This window comes from Mus pahari, chromosome 14, assembly GCF_900095145.1.
Source record: "Mus pahari chromosome 14, PAHARI_EIJ_v1.1, whole genome shotgun sequence".
NCBI lineage: Eukaryota > Metazoa > Chordata > Mammalia > Rodentia > Muridae > Mus > Mus pahari.
Genome location: NC_034603.1, coordinates 37385226 through 37408292, shown reverse-complemented (window position 1 = coordinate 37408292; position 23067 = coordinate 37385226). Strand labels below are relative to the sequence as shown.

The 23067-nt window shown below is 53.9% G+C and overlaps 3 protein-coding genes across 3 annotated transcripts in view; all 3 read left to right on the top strand.

Moving 5' to 3' along the window:
• Positions 1–2417, top strand: part of Wrap53 (WD repeat containing antisense to TP53) — a 15854-nt gene extending 13437 nt beyond the window's left edge. The window contains exons 4-10 of the mRNA XM_021213209.1: positions 254–342; positions 563–653; positions 755–887; positions 1327–1535; positions 1673–1776; positions 1909–2049; positions 2152–2417. Of these exons, the coding sequence (XP_021068868.1) occupies positions 254–342; positions 563–653; positions 755–887; positions 1327–1535; positions 1673–1776; positions 1909–2049; positions 2152–2392 (1008 nt within the window). The 3' untranslated portion in view covers positions 2393–2417. The remainder of the gene's footprint in view (positions 1–253; positions 343–562; positions 654–754; positions 888–1326; positions 1536–1672; positions 1777–1908; positions 2050–2151) is intronic.
• A 1461-nt stretch (positions 2418–3878) lies between these two features.
• On the top strand, positions 3879–9994 carry Efnb3 (ephrin B3). Its single transcript, XM_021213210.2, has 5 exons — positions 3879–4472; positions 6663–6955; positions 7125–7217; positions 7327–7431; positions 7856–9994. The coding sequence occupies exons 1-5, from the start codon at positions 4351–4353 to the stop codon at positions 8263–8265; spliced, it is 1023 nt and encodes a 340-aa protein (XP_021068869.1). The 5' UTR covers positions 3879–4350; the 3' UTR covers positions 8266–9994.
• Positions 9995–17477: 7483 nt separating this feature from the next.
• Dnah2 (dynein axonemal heavy chain 2) overlaps positions 17478–23067 on the top strand; it is a 125824-nt gene continuing 120234 nt past the window's right edge. The window contains 2 exon segments of the mRNA XM_021213005.2: positions 17478–17553; positions 19759–19932. Of these exon segments, the coding sequence (XP_021068664.1) occupies positions 19773–19932 (160 nt within the window). The 5' untranslated portion in view covers positions 17478–17553; positions 19759–19772.

The following is a 23067-nucleotide window of genomic DNA, read 5'->3' as shown; positions in this document are numbered from 1 at the left end:
TTATATGTAAGTACACTGTAGCTGTCTTCAGACACACCAGAAGAGAGCATCAGATCTTATTACAGGTGGTTGTGAGCCACCATATGGTTGCTGGGATGACCTTCAGCCATCTTTCCAGCCCAAGGGTTGCGTTCTTTGAGCCCCATGTGCTCTCTCCTACCTGGATAGTCTCCTACTGGGCCATATCTCTCCCCAGGGGGGTGCCCAAGCTTTTCTCCGCCGGTGACCCCAGCATTCCCACATCTCTGTCCAGGTTCCTGTCCTTCGAATGGTAGAGGGTGACACCATCTATGATTACTGCTGGTATTCTCTGATGTCCTCCACTCAGCCAGACACCTCCTAGTAAGTGGTGATGGCCCTCCTGAGCACTTCACCGAGGTTTCTTCCCACCATCTCCTTACCCAGCCCACACCCAGTTTCAAGAAGGGCTTCTGGGAGGGAGGCAGACAGGGAGGGAGGGAGAAGGTGCTGAGTGTGTCCTTCTGACAGAAGCTGAGAGGACTGGGCACTTGGTTCCCTTTTGACAGTCAGAGCCAGGCCTGAGTATCCGTGTTCCCCTCAGTGTGGCCAGCAGCAGCCGGGAGAACCCGATTCACATCTGGGATGCATTCACTGGAGAACTGCGGGCTTCCTTTCGCGCTTACAACCACCTGGTACTGACTTCCCTATTCAGCTCTGTGCTCACTGTGGCCCAACCCTCCTTGGCAGACAACTGAAGCTTTGCAGGCTTGTCTCCAGCCCTCTCTCGCTCTAGGACGAGTTGACAGCAGCCCACTCGCTCTGTTTCTCCCCGGATGGTTCTCAACTCTTCTGTGGCTTCAACCGGACTGTGCGTGTCTTTTCCACATCCAGGCCTGGCAGAGACTGTGAGGTGCGAGCCACATTTGGTAAGCCTCCAAGGTATGGGAGATGAAAGAGTAGCTCCTGTGGGGGGGCCTCGAGTGAGCTTGGGCACCTGTTGACAGTACAAGCCTGGGAGGCGCATGCCCGCTTCGAAGGAGACAGCAGCCTCCGGGCATGGAGGGAACCCTCCCCAGGCCCTTCTCTTGTGTTAGACAGGCATTGTACCACTGAACTCTAGAAAGTTGAAGGGGAAGGGGAGTCCCATTTCCTGTAGGCCTTTAGCTCTTCATCCCTTCCAGGAAAAGTGGGATATGAGAGGGAAGAGGGACGCTAGGTTCTTTAGGGAACTAGTGACCCGGGAACCATCCGAGATCTTCAGATTGCTTGTGACGAACATGGAGGCGATTGAGGCATGTCCGTGGAGAGTGGAGGTCCTTAGCTAGGTAACGCCCTGTGCTAACTGTTCTCTTGTTTCCTCCCCAGCCAAAAAGCAGGGCCAGAGCGGTATCCTCTCCTGTATAGCCTTCAGTCCATCCCAGCCCCTTTATGCCTGCGGCTCCTACGGCCGCACCATAGGCCTGTATGCCTGGGGTGATGGGTCCCCTCTTGCCTTGCTGGGAGGCCACCAAGGGGGTATCACCCACCTTTGCTTTCACCCTAACGGCAATCTCTTCTTCTCGGGAGCTCGAAAGGTATTGGTCAGAGCCCAAAGGACGTGGGTGGGTAGTCAGGAGTGGGGATGTCATCTTTAACGTGTTGAAACGTGCCAGGTTTGAGGGACTCAGGGAGGCTGAGGTGGCCGACTCCAGAGCCCTGCTCTTATCTTCAGGATGCTGAGCTTCTGTGCTGGGATCTCCGACAGCCGGGCCACCTCCTGTGGTCTCTGAGTCGGGAAGTGACCACCAATCAGCGCATCTACTTTGATCTGGACCCGTAAGTGGCTCTGGCCCCTTCCAGGCTGTCAAGGCTGTCAGAGTGCTGCTGCAAGGGTCTAGGTCCCTGCCTAGGAATGGCTTCTACCCCAAGGGTCATGCCTGTCTGCTACAAGTCTCCCATCTCTCCCAGGAGCGGGCAGTTCCTAGTGAGTGGCGGCACCAGTGGAGTTGTCTCTGTGTGGGATATCAGTGGAGCTCTTAGTGAGGACAGCAAGCAGCTGGAACCGGTGATGACTTTTCTGCCCCAGAAGGACTGCACCAATGGAGTCAGGTCCTCATTCCCTGAAGGAGCTTGGGGCTAGGGCTCGGGAGGACGGTGGGTTTCTGGGGCATTACCTTGAACTGGATGCTGACAGACTGCCCTCTTCTCCAGCCTTCACCCTGCCTTGCCTCTACTGGCCACTGCTTCTGGCCAGCGCATGTTCCCTGAGCCCACCACTAGTGGGGATGAAGGCGAGCCGGAGCTGGATCTTCCTCTGCTCTCCCTGTGCCACGCCCATCCCGAATGCCAGCTTCAGCTCTGGTGGTGTGGAGGGGGACCTGACCCCAGTAGCCCTGACGACGACCAGGATGAAAAGGGACAAAGAAGGAGAGAGGCTGTGGGGATGAGTTAATATAAAGACTTTGTATCACACTGGAGTCATTGTGTCTGTTTGGGGTGGCACGTGACTGGTGGTAGTAGGTTCCTTTGTCCGGCATTTGTGGGGTCTGGCATATTGTTCCCAAAACCAGGGCCTGAGAGGTGGGACCAGGCAGGAGCCAATGAGGTGCTGAGCATAGTGTGAAGTCAAGCAGGTGGGGGTGGGGTCTCCTGCCATTGACTGTGTGGTTGCTAGGCAACTTGGTAAACTGAGGAGCAAACCTGTTTGAAATCTCACTCCTGAGGTGGCTGCATCAGGGGTCAGAGTGAGCTGGCCTGAGCAGGGGTGGCAGACGATTGAGTGTGACTGTGAGACTAAGCAGACAGTGACAGACAAGTCAGTGCTGATGGCTGTACACCACCCTGTTTACCGTCATGCAGCTGCAGAAGAGAAGGGTGCAAGACACGGTGTCCCACTGCACCCCAGTAAGCAAAGGAAGGACACACAGGAAGGAGCAAACGGAAAAAACAGCTGCTGCTTATTGGTCTTTCTCTAGACTGCGGCCCGCGCTCTGGCTAGGGGCTCGCTCGGTCGTCCTTCGTGCTTCTCCATCTGTCCACCCTCCCTCCTCCCACACACCTTGTCAAATACCCAGAATGGGAGTCTTTGAAGAGATGCTGTCAACGGGGCCGTGGTGGGGACCTCAGTCAAAGGGAAAGGAGCAGCCTGTGGAGGATTGGGCTGGAAGAGAGGAATGTCGCCCCTGCCGGGAGGTGCTGAAAGCCTTGCTTCTTACACCCAAGAAGGCAGCTCCTCCCTTCCCCCAGGATAATTGAAAACAGCCCTTCCTGTGGATTGCAGCTTTGGGGTTATAGGTACCCCCTTTCCTCTCCCAGTCTTACTTTTCTCCATGATCACCCAAGAAGGGCCAAAATTTACTACTCCCTGGTCTCCATCTAATCCACAGAAAACAGTAAAGGGTCCGAGAAGCCATGGCAAAATGAACCCCAGGAAGGGGGGAGTCCAGCAGCCTAGGTTGTGTCTTTGGGGTTTTCCTAAACTCCCCGTGTGACCTTGGACAAGTCACGGGGTCCCCTCTCAACCTGGGTAGCTCTATCCCCTCCCATTTCACACAGGTAGCCCATCAACTTAGCGTTACTTTGTCAAGTGCCTAGCCTTCAAGGTTATCATTATCCTCTCCAGACCGCCCGGAAAGCCGCGGTGTTGTTTTGGAATGGGAGAGGAGCAGGCTGCGGGAGCAAAGGGGGAAGGTTTTTTCCAGGGTGGAGAGGGCAAGAGCCTTTCTGGATGCTAGCGAGGAAGATTCCAAACGCTCGGGCAAGCGGAGGGCAGGAAGGAAAGCAAGTAGAAACTCAGCCAGAGACGGACACCGCCAGAGACAAAGGGGGTGTGAGAGACCGCGCGGGGCAGCGAGGCGGGGTGGCGGACGGGAGGTGTGCGAGGTGAGGGAGGTGTGGGGGGCGTGGGCCGTGGGATGCGGCGCCCGCTCCGACTGAGCTCCAGCTCCGGTTTTTCCCTCCACCATGCTCTCCCCCTCCCCGCCTCTCCTTTAACTCCCCCCTCCTGGGCTCGGGACTGGTTTCCTCCCTTAGCCCGCTGCCCTCAATCCCGGCGAGGCTGGGGCTCCAGCTCGGTGTCTCCTTCTTTGCTCCCTTGCCCGGCGCCCCATGTCGCCCCCGCCCGGCCCTCGGCTCCCCATGTCCCCCACGTAGCGGGGCGCACAAATCCCGAGGTGCGGCGCGTGGGCCGGGGGGCGCGTAAGGCGCCTGCAGACGGCCCCTGCAAGGGTTCTTGTGGGGCTGAGCGCTCTGGAGCCGGGGCGCAAGCATCGCAGAAAAGAGGGTCCTTGTGGGAGCTGGGGGTGACTAGCCACCCACCAGGGCGACTGGGGCTCCACAGTGTGGTAGCCACCCCTGGGGGTGAGAGACTTTGGGGGAGTTGGTGCCCCGCCCCCAGGCCTTGGTAGGGTCATGGGGGCCCCCCATTTTGGGCCAGGGGGTGTGCAAGTCGGGGCCCTGCTGCTGTTAGGTTTTGCGGGGCTGGTGTCTGGACTCAGCCTGGAGCCTGTCTACTGGAACTCGGCGAATAAGCGGTGAGTGGTTGGGACTGGGGAGAGTCCAGTCCCATGGATAAGGGATATGGAAGCTTTGAGACTAAATGGGCTAGGATTCTGAGCTGAGAGGGGGCTGGCAGAAGGGTGCTTGCTGTAGCACTGAGGTGAGGTGACAGGTTACAAGTCAGAGCAATGATCTTGGGAGCCAGACCCCTAGTCTCACAGTGTTGGTTGTGGGTGGTGATACCATGTGTCGGGAGTTGGGAGACCTTAAAGGGGCAAAGCTAAAGTTCACAGCAGTGGGAGGGCAATGGAGTGGCTATTTGGCTCTGGAGGAGACCTGTGTCATCCGCGTTGAAGGGAGCCTGGTTCATGTCAGCTCTCGGGAGAGAGGTGCTGAATGGGTGCTGCTGAGGCTCTGAGGGGAAGGGCAGGGACACCTAGCTCCCAGGAGGCACTCGGTGTTGCAGATGAGGGGGAAGGGGGCTCAGTTTGGGGCTGTAGAACAGCCCACCCAAGGTTCCTTGACTCTCAGTCTGTGTTCCCAATTGGTGTTCACAGCCAGAGGACTAGTTGAACCTTTGGCTGAACAGTTTGTCAGCTAGAACATGGTCCTGTCTTCCTGGTTTGGTGGGCTCTTTCTGGAGGCCCCTCAAGGCCCCCTCCTTCTCTCCTGCCACTGGGAGTCCTGAGGGTGCCACGGCCCTCCTCAGTCATCTCAACCGACCGCAAACTCTCCCATCGCGGACTCCGGTCCCTGACATGCTAGCTTTGCTTGGAAAGAGGCCAAGGGTCAGTCACACAGGGCAGACAGAACCTATGGGAGGCCATCTAAGTGATTTACCTCCATGACATTTCCTATCCCCATCAGCCCAAGAGTTCTGTGTTTCAGAAACTTCCTCCTTCGCTGGGGCAGCTCTGAGAGGTCACGGGAGGGGGGAGGGGACCTGTTGTTCATCAGGGTACTTGGTCTTAACTAGCCCTGCTCTCTGCAGCTGTGTGGTCTTAGGCATGTCACTTAACCTCTCTTGAGTTTGGATCTTCAGTCCTTACAGCTGTTATGAGGATTGGAGGCAAGGTATTTGGACATATTATGTACTCATGAAGGGAGAGGTAGGATTGGGTTTTTTGTTTGTTTCTGTTTTTTTTTTTTTTTTTTTTTTTTACTTCCTGACCTCCCTGCCCTGTTCCAATCTTGGTACCCCCCCCTCTCCCTCCTGTATCTCAGTGGGAATAGTCAATCGAAAGCTCTCCCACCTGCCAGCAACTCCTGGCTGCAGTTTGGAGCACTAAGTATATGAGGATATAAATTGGGCTATGCCGATAGGGTCGAGAGAGACAAGGTGTTGGGGCTTTCTGGGGTTCGTTTGGATGTTGGGTGGGAGCTGGTCATTAGGAGTCTGGAAAGATGCTGGGCAACAGCTTTGTGGAACTGGGTTTCAACTGTGGGTGCACAGGCAGGGCTTTGCTGCGATAGGCAGGTTGTGGCTGCGCGGGGCCCATGCGTTCCCTGGCTAACTGGGCATGGAGATGCTGCTAGTAGTTTGTGTCAGCTGTGGTGACAGAAGCCAACTACTTCAACTCCACAACTGGAGAACACTTTCCTCAAAAAGTTTAAGCCCCAAGGTGGAACGCGGGAAGAAGGATCAGAGTGATTGGCGTCTATCCGGCCATTCTCATCAGCCCCAGTTTGGTCATTGCCAAACTAGCATTTGCCTCATGTCTAACTTGGGGAGCTAGTCCAGATCCCAGATCCCAGATCCCACCCCCAACCTATACCTTGCCCCCTTTGCCCTGAAATTCAGTGGTGGCCTGGGGAAGGGGGGAGATTCCATCCCCATGGTTGAATGCCATGGAATAGTGAAATCACCTGGGAGGGGTAGGCTGTGTGGTTCCAGAGAGGCCAGCTCCTTGGTAACTGGCATCCTGTTGCCATGGCAACGGCACCGGTGATGGAGCGGGAGATGGCAGTGTGCATGTGGTGAGGGCGGGCTGAAGAGTGCATTTGGGCACACCAAGGGGCAGGAGACCTCTGAGCCTGGCTTCCTGCTGCTTCTGATGTGAGCTTGCAGAGCCCTTAGTTCCCCAGGCTTACTGAACACAGGACTCAAACAAAGGCAATGGGCGGGAGCTAAGAATGGCTGTCCTAGATGATTGGGAGTGAGAGAGGGAAAGCTTTGGGCGCCACACCCCTGACACCTCTTCCCTGCCTACCTGTCTTCCCTGTAGGTTCCAGGCAGAGGGTGGTTACGTGCTTTACCCTCAGATCGGGGACCGGCTAGATCTACTTTGTCCCCGGGCCCGGCCTCCTGGCCCCCACTCCTCTCCTAGTTATGAGTTCTACAAACTGTACCTGGTAGAGGGTGCCCAGGGCCGGCGTTGTGAGGCACCCCCTGCCCCAAACCTTCTTCTCACATGTGACCGGCCAGACCTGGACCTCCGCTTCACCATCAAGTTCCAGGAATACAGCCCTAACCTCTGGGGCCACGAGTTCCGATCCCACCACGATTACTACATAATCGGTACTGCCAGACATCGGGCAGGGGCAAATAGAGTGTCTATGGGATGGAGGGGGAGGAAGGTTAGGACCATTGGAATCCACCACTGTGTTCAGTAGTGCTCCCCCCACCCCCCAGGGAACAGGGGAGGGCTGGACCTAGGAGTGATGACTTCTTCTGTTTTTATTTTCAGCCACATCAGATGGGACCCGGGAAGGCCTTGAGAGCTTGCAAGGAGGCGTGTGCCTCACCAGAGGCATGAAGGTGCTTCTTCGAGTGGGACAAAGTGAGTGGGAGACAGAGGACTCCTGCTAAGGACTGAAGGAAGTTTAGGTGGTACATACAAATCTGGGGCAGTTCTCTCAGCCTCTCTCTCGCTTCTTTCCCATCTTCAGGTCCCCGAGGAGGAGCTGTACCCCGAAAACCTGTGTCTGAAATGCCCATGGAGAGAGACCGAGGGGCAGCTCACAGCGCGGAACCTGGGAGGGACAACATACCAGGTAGGAACCAGGAGCCCCAGGCACTGCCTCCTCTGCTCCCAGACCCCAGCTGCCCTGCCTTCACCCTCTCCCGCCCTCCCTCTCCTGCTTTGGGGGCGGCGATACAGGAAAGAGGAGAAGAGAGGATGGGAGGGTGGGAGGGAAGTGGAAGCCAAATGAGGAAAAGACTCAATTAGAACTAATTAGCCAAGTCACTGCTTCAATCAGTGCTGTCAAAGAAGTGGGGGGGTGACTACATGGCAGGGAGCTGGAGGCCGGACACCTGGATTTTGATCCCAGTTTGGGGGAGGGAATGTGGGGTACCTAAGGGGCCTGGGTACTGCTGGGGAAGCCCGTGGGGACCCCCCAGGGCTGGGTGTACCCAATATCCAGATGGTTCCTTCAGCCCCTCCCCCTCTTTCCTCCTCCACCCCTTCCCTGCCAGGTGATCCCAGCAGCAATGCAACCTCCCGGGGTGCTGAAGGCCCACTGCCCCCTCCCAGCATGCCCGCAGTGGCTGGGGCAGCAGGGGGGATGGCGCTGCTCTTGCTGGGCGTGGCAGGGGCTGGGGGTGCCATGTGTTGGCGGAGACGGCGGGCCAAGCCTTCGGAGAGTCGCCACCCTGGTCCTGGCTCCTTTGGGAGGGGAGGGTCTCTGGGCCTGGGTGGTGGAGGAGGGATGGGGCCTCGGGAGGCTGAGCCTGGGGAGCTAGGAATAGCCCTGCGGGGGGGTGGGGCTGCAGACCCCCCCTTCTGCCCTCACTATGAGAAGGTGAGTGGTGACTATGGGCACCCTGTGTACATTGTGCAGGATGGGCCCCCCCAGAGCCCTCCGAACATCTACTACAAGGTATGAGGGCTCCTCCCACCTGGCTCTCCTCAATCCAGCCGTTGTGGGGTGCTCCTCCAGTGTAATTCATGGTGAGGGACACCTGCGCCATGACTTTGGCCTCCTTTGCCCCACCAGCTCTTTGGCTCCTCCTGGCTATAGCCCTCATCTCCAACGTTAGGATCCCTTAAGACTCCACCAGACCTCTTCCTGACCTCCCCAACCTACCCTCATTTGACTGTGGGCACTCCTTTGTTTCTGCCTTTTAGGGGAGGGGGGTCACAGGCTCAGCCTCCCTTAGTCACTTACCCAGGTGTCCTTTCTCCCTTACCCACCCAGAGTGGGGGTGGGGACAGTCTGTCTTTTGGTTGGCACCTCTTTCTGCCTCTCACCGTTTTTCTCTTCTCTCTATTTCTTATTCTCTCTCTCTCCTGTGTCTAGGTCTGTTCTCTTCCTCCTCCCTAGTCTCCTCCTTACATCTCCTTTTACCCTCTTGGCTTCTTGTCCTTCCTGTGCCTCTCACATGTCTCCTGGGTTGGGGCATCAAAGCATCTCTCCTCTCTGCTCTTGGCCCTTTCCAACCTTTCATACCAACTGCTCCCCTCTGTCCGCCAAAAATGGGGCCTTGTGGGGGTGGGGGGAGATTCTGGCACTCTACCCCTCCCCAGCTCCAGGCATGGGCACAGGGCCTCTTTCCTGCCTTTCTGTATACGGACTCCAGCCATTTGGGGTGGTTACTGGGCCACAACTACTACCATGAGAAGAAGTGTCCTGTTGTGGCCAGTGGCTGATAGGAAGACATGAAGCATCGTGGACATGACGGACTGGGTCTGGTGCCCAGTGGGCATCAGATAGGAAGTGACTGGTTCCAGACAAGAAGTGACCAGGCCTGGACAGAAATGGCCTGAGAAGTGTCCGCAGCAGGAACTGGAAGTGCCTTCATCCAGAACAGGAAGTAGCACTTCTGAAATAGGAAGTGGTCTGGCTGGAATTCCAAGTGGCTTAGTCTGGGGAGGTGGTCGGGGTGGGTATGGGGGCATAGGAAGTGGATGGTTCTTACCCTGTGGAGAAAGGGGCAGGAGGAACGTCCTGCTTTAGGAGGAAGCTGGAACTTACCACTGTGAGAGGACAGATGTGGACTGAGAATTTTCTTAGTGTTCAGTGGCACTTCCCAAGGACCCCTTCCCTTGTGCTCCGTGCGGTTTTTAGGACAGCTAAGATGACTGCCACCTGCTGTGGCAGGCCCAATTTGTCTTGTTCTCCCCTTACCGTACCCCAGTATAATCTCTGTTGATCAACAGAACTACCCCAAGAACCCACATGTTCTCCCCAGTAACCAGACGGCTGTCTGGCTGATGCCTTCCTCCCTTCAAACCCAACACAGCGCCCTTGTTAGTGAAGAGGTGGTCCATGGACTGGTCTAGCTGATGGCAGTTATTAGCACTGGTTGCTGTTTCCATAGTGACAAGCCTAGACCTCTTCCCGCTCTTTAGTGCGCAGGGGGCTGCTGCCTCGTGTTCTCCCGCCTCAGTTTTATTAGATCAAAGCTGCCCTTGGCCACCATGTTGGCCACCTCAATCACCAGCCAAAATGGTTGCTTTGTCCACCAGAGGTCAAGCCATCTCTCTGGCGCGCTGTAGTTCCCAGCTCCTTCTAGGGAACAGGAAGTTGATATTGCCATTGGGGAGGTGGCGGGGTATGGCCGTCACCTCGATAGATTTACTGTAAAAGGGAAATTTGAACAACAACAACAAAAACAAAAACAAACAAAAAAAAACCTGGAAAAAAAAATAAAAAAAAAAAACTTTAAAAGTTGACCAGAAGGCTGGAAAATGACTGGGCATGAATCTGGGGGGGTCAGAATGGCTTTCAGGCTGAGGGTGGGTCACAGGGAACCCTGGGGGCCTGGGGGAAGAACACTGGTTGGGGTGGTGAGGCAGGCAGTTTCTGGACTCAGAAAGCTGAGGAAGAAAACCACCTGTAGAGAGGACCTTCTGGAACACTCCAGTAGTGCTATGCGCCAATGCTGGCCACACGTGGGGGACTATCACGCTATGCCAAAGCCCGCGGGAGAGGGCACAGTCACCATTAGAAACACTGTGGTACTAATGTGTGAGGGAGGGTCTGTTCCCTACAACCCCTCCCCAGGACACTTGGGGAGTTTTGTTGTTGGGGATAGAGCTGATACAAAAAAACTGTAGGAAGACCCCAGGGGCCCAGGCATTGAGTGTGTCTGCTTATATACCCAGGCTCTTCTCCCCCAAAAGCCCAGGTGCCCATCCCCCTAGACTCTACCCCATTCTCCAGCCACAAAAGCTGCCATCAGGAACATCACTGAAGCGAGTCCACAGGGTCACAACCTCTGCCCCGGCTGCCCTCCCCTGACTTAAGGTTCCCTCCCACTGTCTCCCATCTGCCTGGAGGTCAAGGGGTTCCCCCCTTCCCCTCTGTTCACAGAGACCCCTACCCATCTCAGCAAGATGCCTGGGTCCTCTGAGGTATAGTTACTGGAGGAGGGGAATTGAAAACTGAGAGACCAGGTACTAGGCTGTGTGGAATTTCCTTTTACCTTCTGAGCCCACACTGGAGCTACCCAAAGTGGGGAGGCTTGTGAGGGGGTTGGAAGGGCTGGTCCCTGGCCCTTAGTGGGGGTTGGTCGTCTTGGAAACATCCCCTTCTCTACACAATGGGAAGCCCCCCTCAGCCTCCCGTGTGGATGGAGCCGACAGCCCCATCGCTGGCTATCAGCCTCAGGGACTTGGCAACCGTCACTATGGCAACACAGAGCCCAGCAACAGGGCCCACTGAGAAAGGGAGGGGTCCAAGACTGGGGCAGGGCTGTGAGTGTGAGGGGACAAGGGCTCTGAGAGTCCCCTCGACACAAACATCCAGAGGTACAGGTGGATACAAGAGGGGAGAGAAGTGGAGATATATAGTCTCCATGACAAACACATCACCAAAGCAGCCGGACATCATAACACGCTAAGAGACAGGAAGACACCTGGGACGGATGCACAGCTGGGAAGAGAAACAGTGCATACTGCACAGCCCCTGGGACACACCCCCTCTGAGCACTGGCACCCACAGACCCCCTGCCAGCCACCTGACATTCACAACACCTACAGCCTTTCACATGCGCAGTGACGCGCCCGTCTTTTAAGCTATTTGAAAATGCTGGTGACTTCCACATAGAAACACACTTGCCATCTGTTGGCTTTCTGGATACAAGTACACACACACACACACACACACACACACTCCCAGGGTAACAACTATGACAAGAATAGAAGGGAGGGGAACTACTCCTTCGTCCATTTGTTCATTCAGCGGCTCCAACATGTCTACTGTGTTCCAGGTGCCACTTCAGCACGACGTGCTAAGGTGACAATTCCTGCTTCATAAAGTCACATTTTTGTCTGTTGACTGTTTTTTATGCCCCTACCCCCACCCCGCCATGGTGCTAGTGTGAAACCTAGAGTCTTCGAGACATTGAGCCCCACCCCCAGCCCCAGGTCCATTGTTTAAAAGATGAATTTAATTTGAATATTTTTGCCTGCATGTGTATGCCTGTGCACCTCGTCTGTGTCTCGTGCCCGAGGAGGTCATGAGAGCATCAGATCTTCTATGAGCAGAGTTACAGAGTTGTTGAGTCTTGGGTAGGTGCTGGGAACCAAACCTGGGTCCTTTGCAAGAACTGTAAGTACTTGTTATCGCTGACCCTCTAGCCTCCCTCTCACCTGCACTTGAGACAGGGTCTCACTCTAGCCCAGGTTGTTTGGTTGTGTAATTAACTGATGATTGATTGATTTTAAGACAGGATCTTGCTAGTCAGTGGTGGCGCACACCTTTGATTTCAGAGTTCAGGAGGCAGAGGCAGAGGGACCACTGTGAGTTCGAGGCCAGTCTGGGGTCTGGAAAAACAAATCAAAACCAAACAAAAAACCCAAAACAAACAAAGAAGGTGGGTTTTGTCATATAGACCAAGATGACCTCAGACTCAGACATCTGCCTGCCTGCCTGCCTCCATTTCCTCACTGCTGGGCTAAACTCCATTTCTGCCCAGTGTTTAGCTTCTGAGGTCCACAATTTAAAAAATTGATTTGGTTTTTCAAGACAGAGTTTCAGCCGGGCAGTGGTGGCACCCGCCTTTAATCCCAGCACTCGGGAGGCAGAGGCAGGCAGATTTCTTAGTTCTTAGTTCGAGGCCAGCCTGGTCTACAGAGTGAGTTCCAGGACAGCCAGGGCTACACAGAGAAACCCTGTCTTGAGAAAAACAAAACAAAAACAACAAACAAACAAACAAACAAACAAAAAACCCCTAACAAGACAGGGTTTCTCTGTGTAACAGGACCCTGGCTGTCCTGGAACTCACTTTGTAGACCAGACTGGCCTTGAACTCATAGAGGTTCACTTGCCTCTGCCTCCCGAGAGCTCTGACGAAAGGCGTGCGCCACCACGCCCCAACTTGAAGTCCACATTTTGATGGGGAACAGCATATTACAATCTCACTTCACGGAAACAATACTGTGGCTGAGGTGGGAGGAGTTCAAAGCCACCCTGGGTGGCTGAGACCCTGTGGAGAAGAAAACAAGACCAAACCAAGAAAGGAACCCCAGGGGGACAGGGTAAAGGTCTCTGGTTCAGAGGGCAGAGAGTAGCTGTGGGCCAGCCAGGAACTGCAGTGGGAAGGCAGAAGCAGAGATGTAAAAGGAGAGATTTTGACGTGTTTGGTAATAACAGGGGCATCCTCTGTATTTTTGTTCCAGGCCTTCCCCGTCTGTCCCTAGCCACAGCCCAAGGAGCAGAAAGTCACTCTAAGAAGCTGGTCAGGTGTGGTGCACACACTTTTAATCCCAGCACTCAGGAGGCAGAGGCAGGCAGATCTCTCAGCTTGAGGTCAGCCTGGTCTACAGAGTGAGTTCCAGGCCAGCCTGGGCTACACGGAGAAACCCTGTCTCAAACAGAGAGGGAGGGGGTAGAAGGGGGGAAGGGAGAGGAGGAGGAGGTGGTAGGGGGAAGGAAAGGAAAGGAAGCCCTGGCTTGCCCCACCCCCACCCCCATTTCTTGTATGTATATTGTAGCTGTTCTTACTCAAAGACTTTTAAACCCGAGGACGGCAAAGTTGATGTTTCAAGCTTTTGGAAGCCTAAGACATAAAATCCTGAGCATAAAAAGCTGAGTGTGGGGTGGCAAGAACTTGTTATCCCAGCACTTGGGAGGTGTGGAGGGAGGAGGCTTGTGAGTTTGAGGCCAGTGTAACCTATGAAGCAGAAACCCCATCTCAAATAAACAACACAATGAAAAGAGCCGTGTCCAGCGCAGGCGAGCAGAGCAGAACTAACGGAAACAACTAGGCGAGGGGCCGAGATGTCTAAGCTGCCCTTCCCAGCCGTGGTGTGGTCGGTCGAGCTTGGCCATCCTGGGGGCGGAGCTGCAGAAGCACCGGCTTGGCTAAGCCTTTGCAGTTTAAGGGTACAGCTTTCACCCGGTCAGAGTATGGTCTGTGTTGGGGAGCATTAGCCATAGGAGAAGGGGTGAGGAGTTGCAGTAGAAATTCCTTCCTTCCTTCCTTCCTTCCTTTCTTTCTTTCTTTCTTTCTTTCTTTCTTTCTTTCTTTCTTTCTTTCTTTCTTTCTTTCTTTCTTTCATTCTTTCTTTTTTAAAATGTGTGTTTATGTGTGTGTATGTGAGCATTCGTGCAGGCCATGTCATGCGCATAGAGGGCAGAGGCCAAGTTGCCAGGGTCTGTTCTACTGCGTGGCTCCGCAGGGTGGAACATTGCTTCTCAGGCTTTGCAGCAGGTGCCTTGACTCGCTGAGCCAACGCACAAGACTGCAATAAAAATATCTGGTGGATAATGTTTGATGTTGCAAACTGAGATTTAAGTTAGAATGAAATATGGGGCTTCTTCCTAACGGGAAAGTGGGCATCCACAGACACGGGGCTCCCCCTTCCCAGGAAGAGGTTCAAGGTCTGCAGGCAGTCTGGGGAAGGAGCCGCGGGGTGGTTTGGAGGCAGGGTGCTGGTTTGCCTGGACTTGAGGTGATAGGTAGGGCTAGAAAGAAAGACACAGAATGAAAGGCTGCTACTGAGTACAAGAGTCACGTGTGTGGCAGGGCAGGTGTCCGGAGGGAGTTCAAAGCGACCACGTTCGAGGCAGCCGTGACTCTCATGAGGGAATTGAAGCAGTCTGTTTCCTGGTTCTCTATCAGAAACTTAGGCATCAGCTCCCCCAGTGGCACTGACTGGTGGGGTGGGGGTGCCCACGAGCAGCCTCAGGGGGCAGCAGCTGGTGAGTGGGGAGGAATCTGTGTGCTCAGCAAACAGCAGCCTTCGTGCGCACGGGCTTCCTCCTCCCTCATCAATCAGCCTCAGCCAAATGTCCCTGCATTCCCACCACCCCAAGGGGACTGGGGCTGGGCCAGGGTCCCCAGGGGAGTGAGAAGGGGATGGGTGTGGGAAGCTGGGGTGGGGGCTTCGATTTCCATCCATTGGCCTGTATTCTTTTCTCTTTGGAAGCCTTCAGTTCTTCTTGTCATGGAATGACTCTTTCCTGGCTCCTGCCACTGGGGGGGGGGGGAAGGCAGGTCTCAGCTACAAATCACCTGTGGGGGGACTGCTGGTGGGGACAGGGGGCAGAGAGATGAGTCAGGGTTGTTGAAGAATCCACTCTGGTTCTCACGGAACTGGTCCAGGGCAGGGTCGGCAGGGCGGTTGCTGGCACAGAGGCCCTGTCTCCCAGACTGAGCCTTCTCTCCTAATGGATGCTCAGGTCAGCCAGTGGCTGGTGAGACCCTGTCCCCTTAAACATCTGTCCTTCCAGCTTCTCCTAGCACCCAAGCCTTATTCCCTGCTTCTCACCAAGATCTAGAGGTATGGCACCCACCCCACCCAAAGTTTGGTATTACCCACGGAGGTTGGAGGGTAGGGGGGCTGTGACTTCTAGGTCTTAGCTTCTGGCTCCCTCTCCCTCTCATCCTTTACTCCCCTCAGGGACCCAGGCGTCCTGCCCACTCCCTTTACCATAGCAACCATTCTTCTTGGGGTTGCTTAAGACTTTAATATCATTTCATTAAGTCAGTAAGTTCAGAGAAGGTTGGGAGACAAAGGGTCGAGGACTGGGCCAAAAAGGACCAAGGTAGGGGGTAAGAAGGACCGAGGCCTCTCTTCTCCGTGGAGATGGCTCTGAGAAATCAAATATTGACAGTGGGAGAACAGACCTTATTAAATCTGGGACAGGGGTGTGTGTGGGTGACTGTGGGAATGGCCGGGTGCCTGGGTTCTGAGGGTGAGAGAACCGCCTATAGCCGGGGTGGCCCAGGCTAAGGGACCGACCTCAGGGTACAACTGCTCAGTCCCTTGCCTTTGGGATGCGCTTAGACTTGCTACTCTGGCTGTTTCTCAGCTGTCCCCTACAGCCCCTAGGGACAAGCACCCCATCACAGCTGTGGCTGCCCCCCCTCCCTTTCCCTTTACCTCCACCTCTGCTGATGAGCTTCAGCGGCGTTTAATCGGATTGAGCAGTAATTAGCAAAGCAAGATGTTTGATTACCTATTTAGCATAATGTGGGGGGCTGGGATCCCTAGGCATAGCCACCGTTGAGAGGGGAGTCAGAAGAGAAAAGGGGTCTACACGCAAAGTTCCTTTCCCTGAGGGATTTATGAACCTGCCCTTGAGGATCCCCATCCCAAGCCTCCCCACAAATCTTCAGTCCTTTGGGACTTTTCCCTCGGGATTCTGACCAGTCACATCACCCCCTCTCTCCCATCTGGTTAGAAGATTACCTACGCGTCCCATCCCAGCCCCGCGTGCTGTGCAGCTGCAGGTTTTAGGGTGTGGCACAGCCTCTTTCCTTCAATCCCTGCTGTCAGCAACAGGAGTCTGGGCTGGGCCAAAGACCACACAAATCAGAGCTCAGAAACTCATCTTCAAGGATAATGGCGGTAGCCAGATGTGGCGGCACACCCCCATAATTCCAGCACCCAGGAGGCAGAGGCAGGACTCAAAGTTTGAGAGTTTGGGGCCAGCTTGAGCTACATGGCAAACGGGCAAGGTATTGGTGGTGGTGTAAGTAAGAGAGGAATTGTAGATTATGGAAGTGGTGGCTTTGGGTCGGGGTGTAGATAAATGCATTGGCCTCCAGGAGTACCAGGGACTGCCACTTCCAGCAGGACCAGACTGGCAAAATGAGACCTGTCAGGTGTGAAAATGGGAGAACTGAGGTGCCAGCGTCTCTTCATATCCAGCAAAGAAAATGTCATCAATTTAGCTCCTCATGGAAATGTAATCAGTGGGCTCGCTGCTGGCTTTGTCTTAATTAGGCACTATTGATGGAAGCAGGGAGGGCGCCTCCCTATTCCCATGATTCTGCTTCCTCGTGGCATTTCCCACGTCTCTCCAAAGCGTTCTGCGACCCCGGGTACAGCTGTCTTTTCCGCCTTCCAGCCACCAGGACACGCAGCGCCCCCTAGCACCCGCTCAGTTCTGCCCCTCCAGTGCTCTCCAAGCTGCTCTGGGACGCAGCCTTTGTTCCTATGGAGAGCAAAACTCCTCCCAGGCTGGGTCACCTTCCCCAGGGGAGTCCCCGCCTCTCGTTCGCCCCCCCCCCCCAAACCAGCGACGCTTTTCAAAGCCAATCCTCAGATTTTTTTTTTTTTTTAAATTCCAGTTCCAGCCTTCACCCGTTTCCCCCCACCCCGTGGCTCCCAGCAATCCTAGACCCCAATCCGGGCTAAGAAGCGGGAGCAGCGGGAGGGCAGGGGTGCTCCAGCCCCGGTTTTTCCCCTGGACCCAGCTGCAGCCGTGGCTGTTTGGAAATCCTGGAGAGTTTTCTAGAAGGTGAACGAATCTCGCAGGCGGGACCCCGAGCGCCACCTGCTGGACCCGTGCAGGCCGGAGCCCACACACCTGGGGGCCGGGGTCGGGCGTTTGGGTCCCCCCCCGTCTTTTCCACATCCTGCGAGACCGTGTCTCATTGTTTTCAGTCCCAGCCCTTCCAGCTTAGTCCTCAAATCCAGGCGGGCGCCGTCCCCCGCACCTTCGGCTCCCAGATTTAGTAGCCCTCGAAACCCTAGCAACCCCCGCCCGCCACCTTGCCCTTTCGTCTCAGATCCACGCGGGAAAGACTCTCGTGGGGTGGGGCCGCGGAGCAGTGCGCCTGCGCAGTATCCGCAGACCCGCCACTTACTCTCCGGGCCCCGAGTTGCCATGGCGACGCGTGCATGCAGGCGCGGGCCTGGGAGGGCCACGCGGGGCAGCTTCTGGGTTGGTGTGACCCAACCGTCGGTCTAGGGAGGAGAGGGTCGACACTGTGAGGTGTGTGTCGGGACAGAGGGAAGGAAAGAATGCTGGGGAGAAGGGGGCAGCTGTAGGGGAGGAGCAGCAGCCCTGGCGGAGTCAGGAGCTGGGGTGGTTGTAGGGGGACAGGGGAGCAAGGCTGACTTGTGACTGAGAGGAAGAAGGGCAATTCAGGGTGCAGTGAAGCGGGGAACAGTTGTGTGGGCAAGAAGTTGTGAGGGAGACGGGTGACCAGTGTGAGGAGCAAGCGGGCCCTGAGGTGTTTCCAGTAACCCCAGTGAGCCCCAGGCTGGAACAGTGTCTCCCCGTGCCTGCAGTGTGGTTTCTGTCTCCAGAGGCTACAGTTTGAGGCTCAGGGGGAGCTTAGATGCTTCCCCTGGGGCTGATGGAGGAAACCGCGCTCTTGTAGTTGGTTTTATTGATTTGTTGGCCTAACAGAACCGTTTTTTTTTTTCCCTTGGAGCAAAGTACAAATCCTTCGAGTTTGAAATTCATAACCCGTGATCAATGCCTGTGGCAGCCTGTGGGGATGAGGCAAGGCAGCCACAGGTGGCTGCCAGGCTCTCGAGGAGGAAGAGGGAGCACCCAGCATTCTACAGTGTGTTCCAGGAGACTCTGTCCTCCTGACTCAGTTGCTTTTTTTTTTTTTTTTTTTTTGCCCACTTGGTCTTCCTCGTGCCCTCAGTTTCTTCTTTCACCGTTGCATTTTTTTTTTTTTTTTTTTTAGGTTTTTCGAGACAGGGTTTCTCTTTGTAGNCCNGGCTGNCCTNGAACTCAGAAATCCACCTGCCTCTGCCTCCCGAGTGCTGGGATTAAAGGCGAGCGCCACCACGCCCGGCTCACCGTTGCATAATTTGACATTCATTACTGGGTTGCTTTTGTCCTTGGTTCCTGGTTGTTCCTAAGGACATTTGGAATCTGGTGATCCTGAAATTGTGTACTTAGCATAGACTCAACCAACAGGCCTAAGAAACTGCAGTCCACACTAACCAGGCTCCCCACCTCCCCACCTCTAAGCAATTAAAGACTAGAGAGACTTGTGCACATGGTCTTTGTTTAAGGCGGCTGAGATCTCAGTATGGTGAGAAGAGCTTTTTTGGTTTGTTTGTTTTTGAGACAGGGTTTCTCTGTGTAGCCCTGGCTGTCCTGGAACTCACTTTGCAGACCAGGCTGGCCTCAAACTCAGAAATCCGCCTGCCTCTGTCTCCCGGGTGCTGGGATTAAAGGCATGCGCCACCCCCCTCGGTGGCATTTTTTTTTTTTTTTAAAGTGGGGAGGAGAGGAGCCACAGAGGAAAACCATCTGGGTTTGCTTCCCGTGACTTGACACAGCAACAGTGCCGATGGTGGCAATCACGGGGACTTCACGGGCCTTCTCTTATTCAAGAGACTGCAGGGTAGTGTGGCCGGAAATCTGGGTGAACATAAACATTCTCCATACCCTTCCTTAGTGGAGTTTCTGTTATATATATTTTTAAAAAAGATTTAATTTATATGTACATATATATGTGTGCAAACATGTGTAGGTACCCAAAGAAGGGGAGTCAGATCACTAGGAATTGGAGTTACAGACAGTTGTGAGTCACCTGGTGCTGGGAACCAAACTCTTGTGGTCCTGAAGAGCAGAAAGCTATCTTTTCAGTTCCTGTGTCTGTTATTTGTTTATTCCTAACTGCTTATGAGACCTTGATTTCCCCTACTTGCAGTTAGTGTATGTGTGTGTGTGTGTGTGTGTGTGTGTGTTTGTGTGTGTGCATGCCACGGTGTGTACGTGCAGGTACTTGTGGGTGTGGGTGTGCTCTCTGTACCACATGAACCCCAGGGATTGAACTCAGGCGCCTTAGACTGGTTGGCAAGCACCTTAACTTTCTGAGCCATCTAGCCTGCCTGGGGCTTTGACTTTTAGTCAGATTCTGTGAAGAACCTGGGTTATCCCAGGGAAGAAGTGAGGACTCATTCCATGGTCCCCCTCCCTTTTTAAATTGGGTGTTTGGGGTCTAACCCAGAGCCTTGTACACACGTTCTAGACAAGCACTTTACCGCTGAGCTGTGACCCTTGTCTCCAAGGTTCTATTGGGTATGCTCCGAGGGTATATAGCAGGGTACCCCCAGATCATCTTGGGTGTCCCACTCAGTTTCTGAATCCAGAAGGGAATGTGTGTACCGGGAGGCTGGGTTAGAGGTGGGATCTGGAGGTGGACTTCCCGCACCCGTGTACCTACAGGTTTTGCCTTCAAGATGGCTAGCAAAGCCGAGAAGAAGCGAAAAGTGGGTGGCCGGGGAGGCGCCCGGGCAGGCCGAGTTGTCCAAGCTCCTCAGTCCACTGCGGCCCCAGGAGCTACTGAGGCTTCCCTGCTCCCTGCTGGTCAGGAGCCAGAACCTGGCAAGGAGGACTCCGGTGAGTGCTTGCTGGGACGGAGGGGACTTAGAAATGGACTGACCATGGGCAGAAGTAGGCTTTTGAGAGCTTTATTATTATTATTTTTCCTTTTTCCTGAGACAGGGTCTCTGTGTAGCTCTGGGTGGTCTCAAACTGGCTAGGTACAGCAGGCGGGCCTGGCATTCAACAGGGATCTGGCTCCCTTTGCCTCCCAAGCCCTGGGATTAAAGGGGGCACCACCATGCCCAACTCAGGAGTATCTTGGGGCTAGGGAGGAGGACCATGAAGCAGGACGGATGTGATATGTATCTGTAAGGCTTCCACAGAGCCTCCATCCTTCTCTTTTCTTTCCTCTTGATATGTGCACGTGCCCTTCTTCCTGGCCAGCCTGCTAGTTATTCTGTTTTTAAAAATCTCCCATCAGTGTACCAGGAATTCACCAGCCAGTTCTTTCTCTAGCCTCTTCCTTATTTCAAGTGTTTCTGGTTGTTCCCACCCCACCGTAGAGGGTTTGATCTCTTCCTTTTTCCTATTTTCACCCTGGGTGGCAAAACAAATAGTGTTTTTCTTCCATTAAGCCCATCACCATGGAGACCCAGCCTGCTTCGCCACCCTTTGATTCCTAAGCCCGGCTGATGCGTTCCACCATCTGTTGAAAGCTCCTGTGTTTTCTTCCTCAGCTTGGCAGAGAGTTGGTAGATTGTGGAGGTTCAGGTTCAGGGTGACAGGAAAAGAAGCCTACATGGAGGGAACAAAGAGCTGCCTCTTGTGGAGTTGATCATGGAGACAGAGGGGCTGGAGGGGTTGGGGTCTCGGTTGCCTTCCCTTTAGATCCTGTCCAGCGGCCTGAGGCTGTGAGCCAGGTGTAGACCTCACCTTTTAAAACGGGTCTTGTTGGTATTGCTAGTATCCTGTAAGGATGAAGAGAAATAAATCTCCTCCTGTTGACTTCTAAAATTTTATTTAATAAGTATCTTATTATTACTGCTACTAGTTTATCATATGTATGGCTGTTTTGCCTGAATGTTTGTCCGAGCACCCCATGCATATATCTGGTGGAGGCCAGAGCATCAGGTTCCCCCAGAGCTCCAGTGTAGATGGTGAGCCCCACGTGGCTGCTGAAATCAAACCCAGGCTCTCTGGAGGAGAAAGCAGTGCCCTTCACCACGGAGCAATCTCTCCAGCCCCCAAGTATTTAATTATTTACATATATATCTAGTGTTTGTGTGTGTGTGTGTGGAGGGGTGCGCCTGCTCATATCATGGTGCGTATGTAGAGGTCAGAGGACAACTTGTGGGAGTTGGTTCTTTTCTCTAAGCCCACGGGTTCTAGGGATCACACTCACGTGGTCGGGCTTGGTGCTGATCCATCCCCGTGTTTCTTTTTTCCTTCAGTGTTGAGGGCTGAACCCAAGGCCTCATGCATGTTAGACAAGTGCTCCCTGACGGAGCTATATCCCCAGATAGAACCTGCTGTAATGGGATAGTGGGAATAGGCTTAGGTTTGTGGGTGTGCTAGCCACACACTCACTCACTCACTCACTCACTCACTCACTCACTCACTCACTCACTCACTCACATTGAGATGGGGTTTTGTTATGTATCCCAGGAGGGCTTTGAACTCTGGCTCTTGCTTTGAATTCTTGACCTTTCATTTTCAGCCTCCTGAGCTCTGGGACTTTCCTGGCTCCTCACTGGTATTACCAGAAAGGGTTAGGAGATGAAGTGCAGGTCTAGGGAGAGGCCCATGAACCTACTCTGGGATCTATACATAGCCTTTTAGAAATGTGCAATATTAACATCTCTGATGTCTCACGTGCTCAGTTCAAAACAGTTTAAAATTGATTTGCTCCAAGAAGCCTGGTGCCAGGCGTTAGGGGAGACAGCAGGGAAGGTTTTGTTTGGAGAACCTTCTGAAAAACAAAGAGAACATGTTTCAAAATGGGTGCACCAGTCTTCCTATACCACAGAAAACCTGTCTGTCTTATTTTCTTCTCTCCCCCCCCCCCATCCCATACAGGGTTTCTCTATGTAGTCCTGACTATCCTTGAACTATAGATCAAGGCTGGCCTTGAACCTACAGAGATCTACCTGCTTCTGCCTCCAGAGTGCTGGGATTAAAGGGGTGTGTCACCACTCCTGGCTTTTTTTTTTTCTTTAAGATTTATTTATTTTATGTATATGGGTACACTGTAGCTGTACAGATGGTTGTGAGCCATCATGTGGGAATTGAACTCAGGACTTCTGCTTGCTCTGGTCCTACGTGCTCCAGCCCCAAGATCTGTTATTTATTTATTTGTATGTTTGTTTATTATATGTGAGTACACTGTAGCTGTCTTCAGACACCCCAGATCTCATCATAGATGGTTGTGAGCCACCATGTGGTTGCTAGGATTTGAACTCGGGACCTTCGGTAAAACAATCAGTGCTCTTAACCGCTGAGCCATCTCACCAGCCGGGCAGGTGGATTTCTGAGTTTGAGGCCAGCCTGGTCTACAAAGTGAGTTCCAGGACAGCCAGGGCTACACAGAGAAACCCTGTCTCAAAAAACCAAAAAAAAAAAAAAATTTTTTTTTTTCTTTTTCATGACGCTGGGAGGTGACCTCTGGGCTTTAAGCATCCGCCCTTCCTTTGAGCCACACATGGAGCCCTCATGCCTCACATTTCATTCAATTACTATTAAAAAAAATGATAATCAGGTCTACAGCTCCTTTTCTGTATTTCTCAAACACTCTAGCCCGGCGTGGTGGCTCGAGCTTTTGATCCCAGCACTTGGGAAGCAGAGACAGGAAGATCTCTGTGAGTTTGAGGTCAACCTGATACACAAATTGAGTCCAGGACAGCTCCAGGGCTCCTTATACTGAGATAGTCTGTCTCAGTCCCGTCCTCCCCCACCCCCCCCAACCAACCAACCAAACAAACAAACAAAATACCCCAAACTCTAACAAGGGGCGAGGAGAGTGGCTAAGAGGTTAGAGGTACCCGCCTCCAAGTCTGACCGCCTGAGTTCCATACTTAGGACGCACACGGGTGACAGCAAGAAGTGACTCCTACAAGCTGTTCTCTGACAGCCACATGCACACGGAGGTGGCACCTCTGTGCCCACTCCCACCCCAACACAAATCATGTATTCAAAAAGATCCTGAAACCTCGA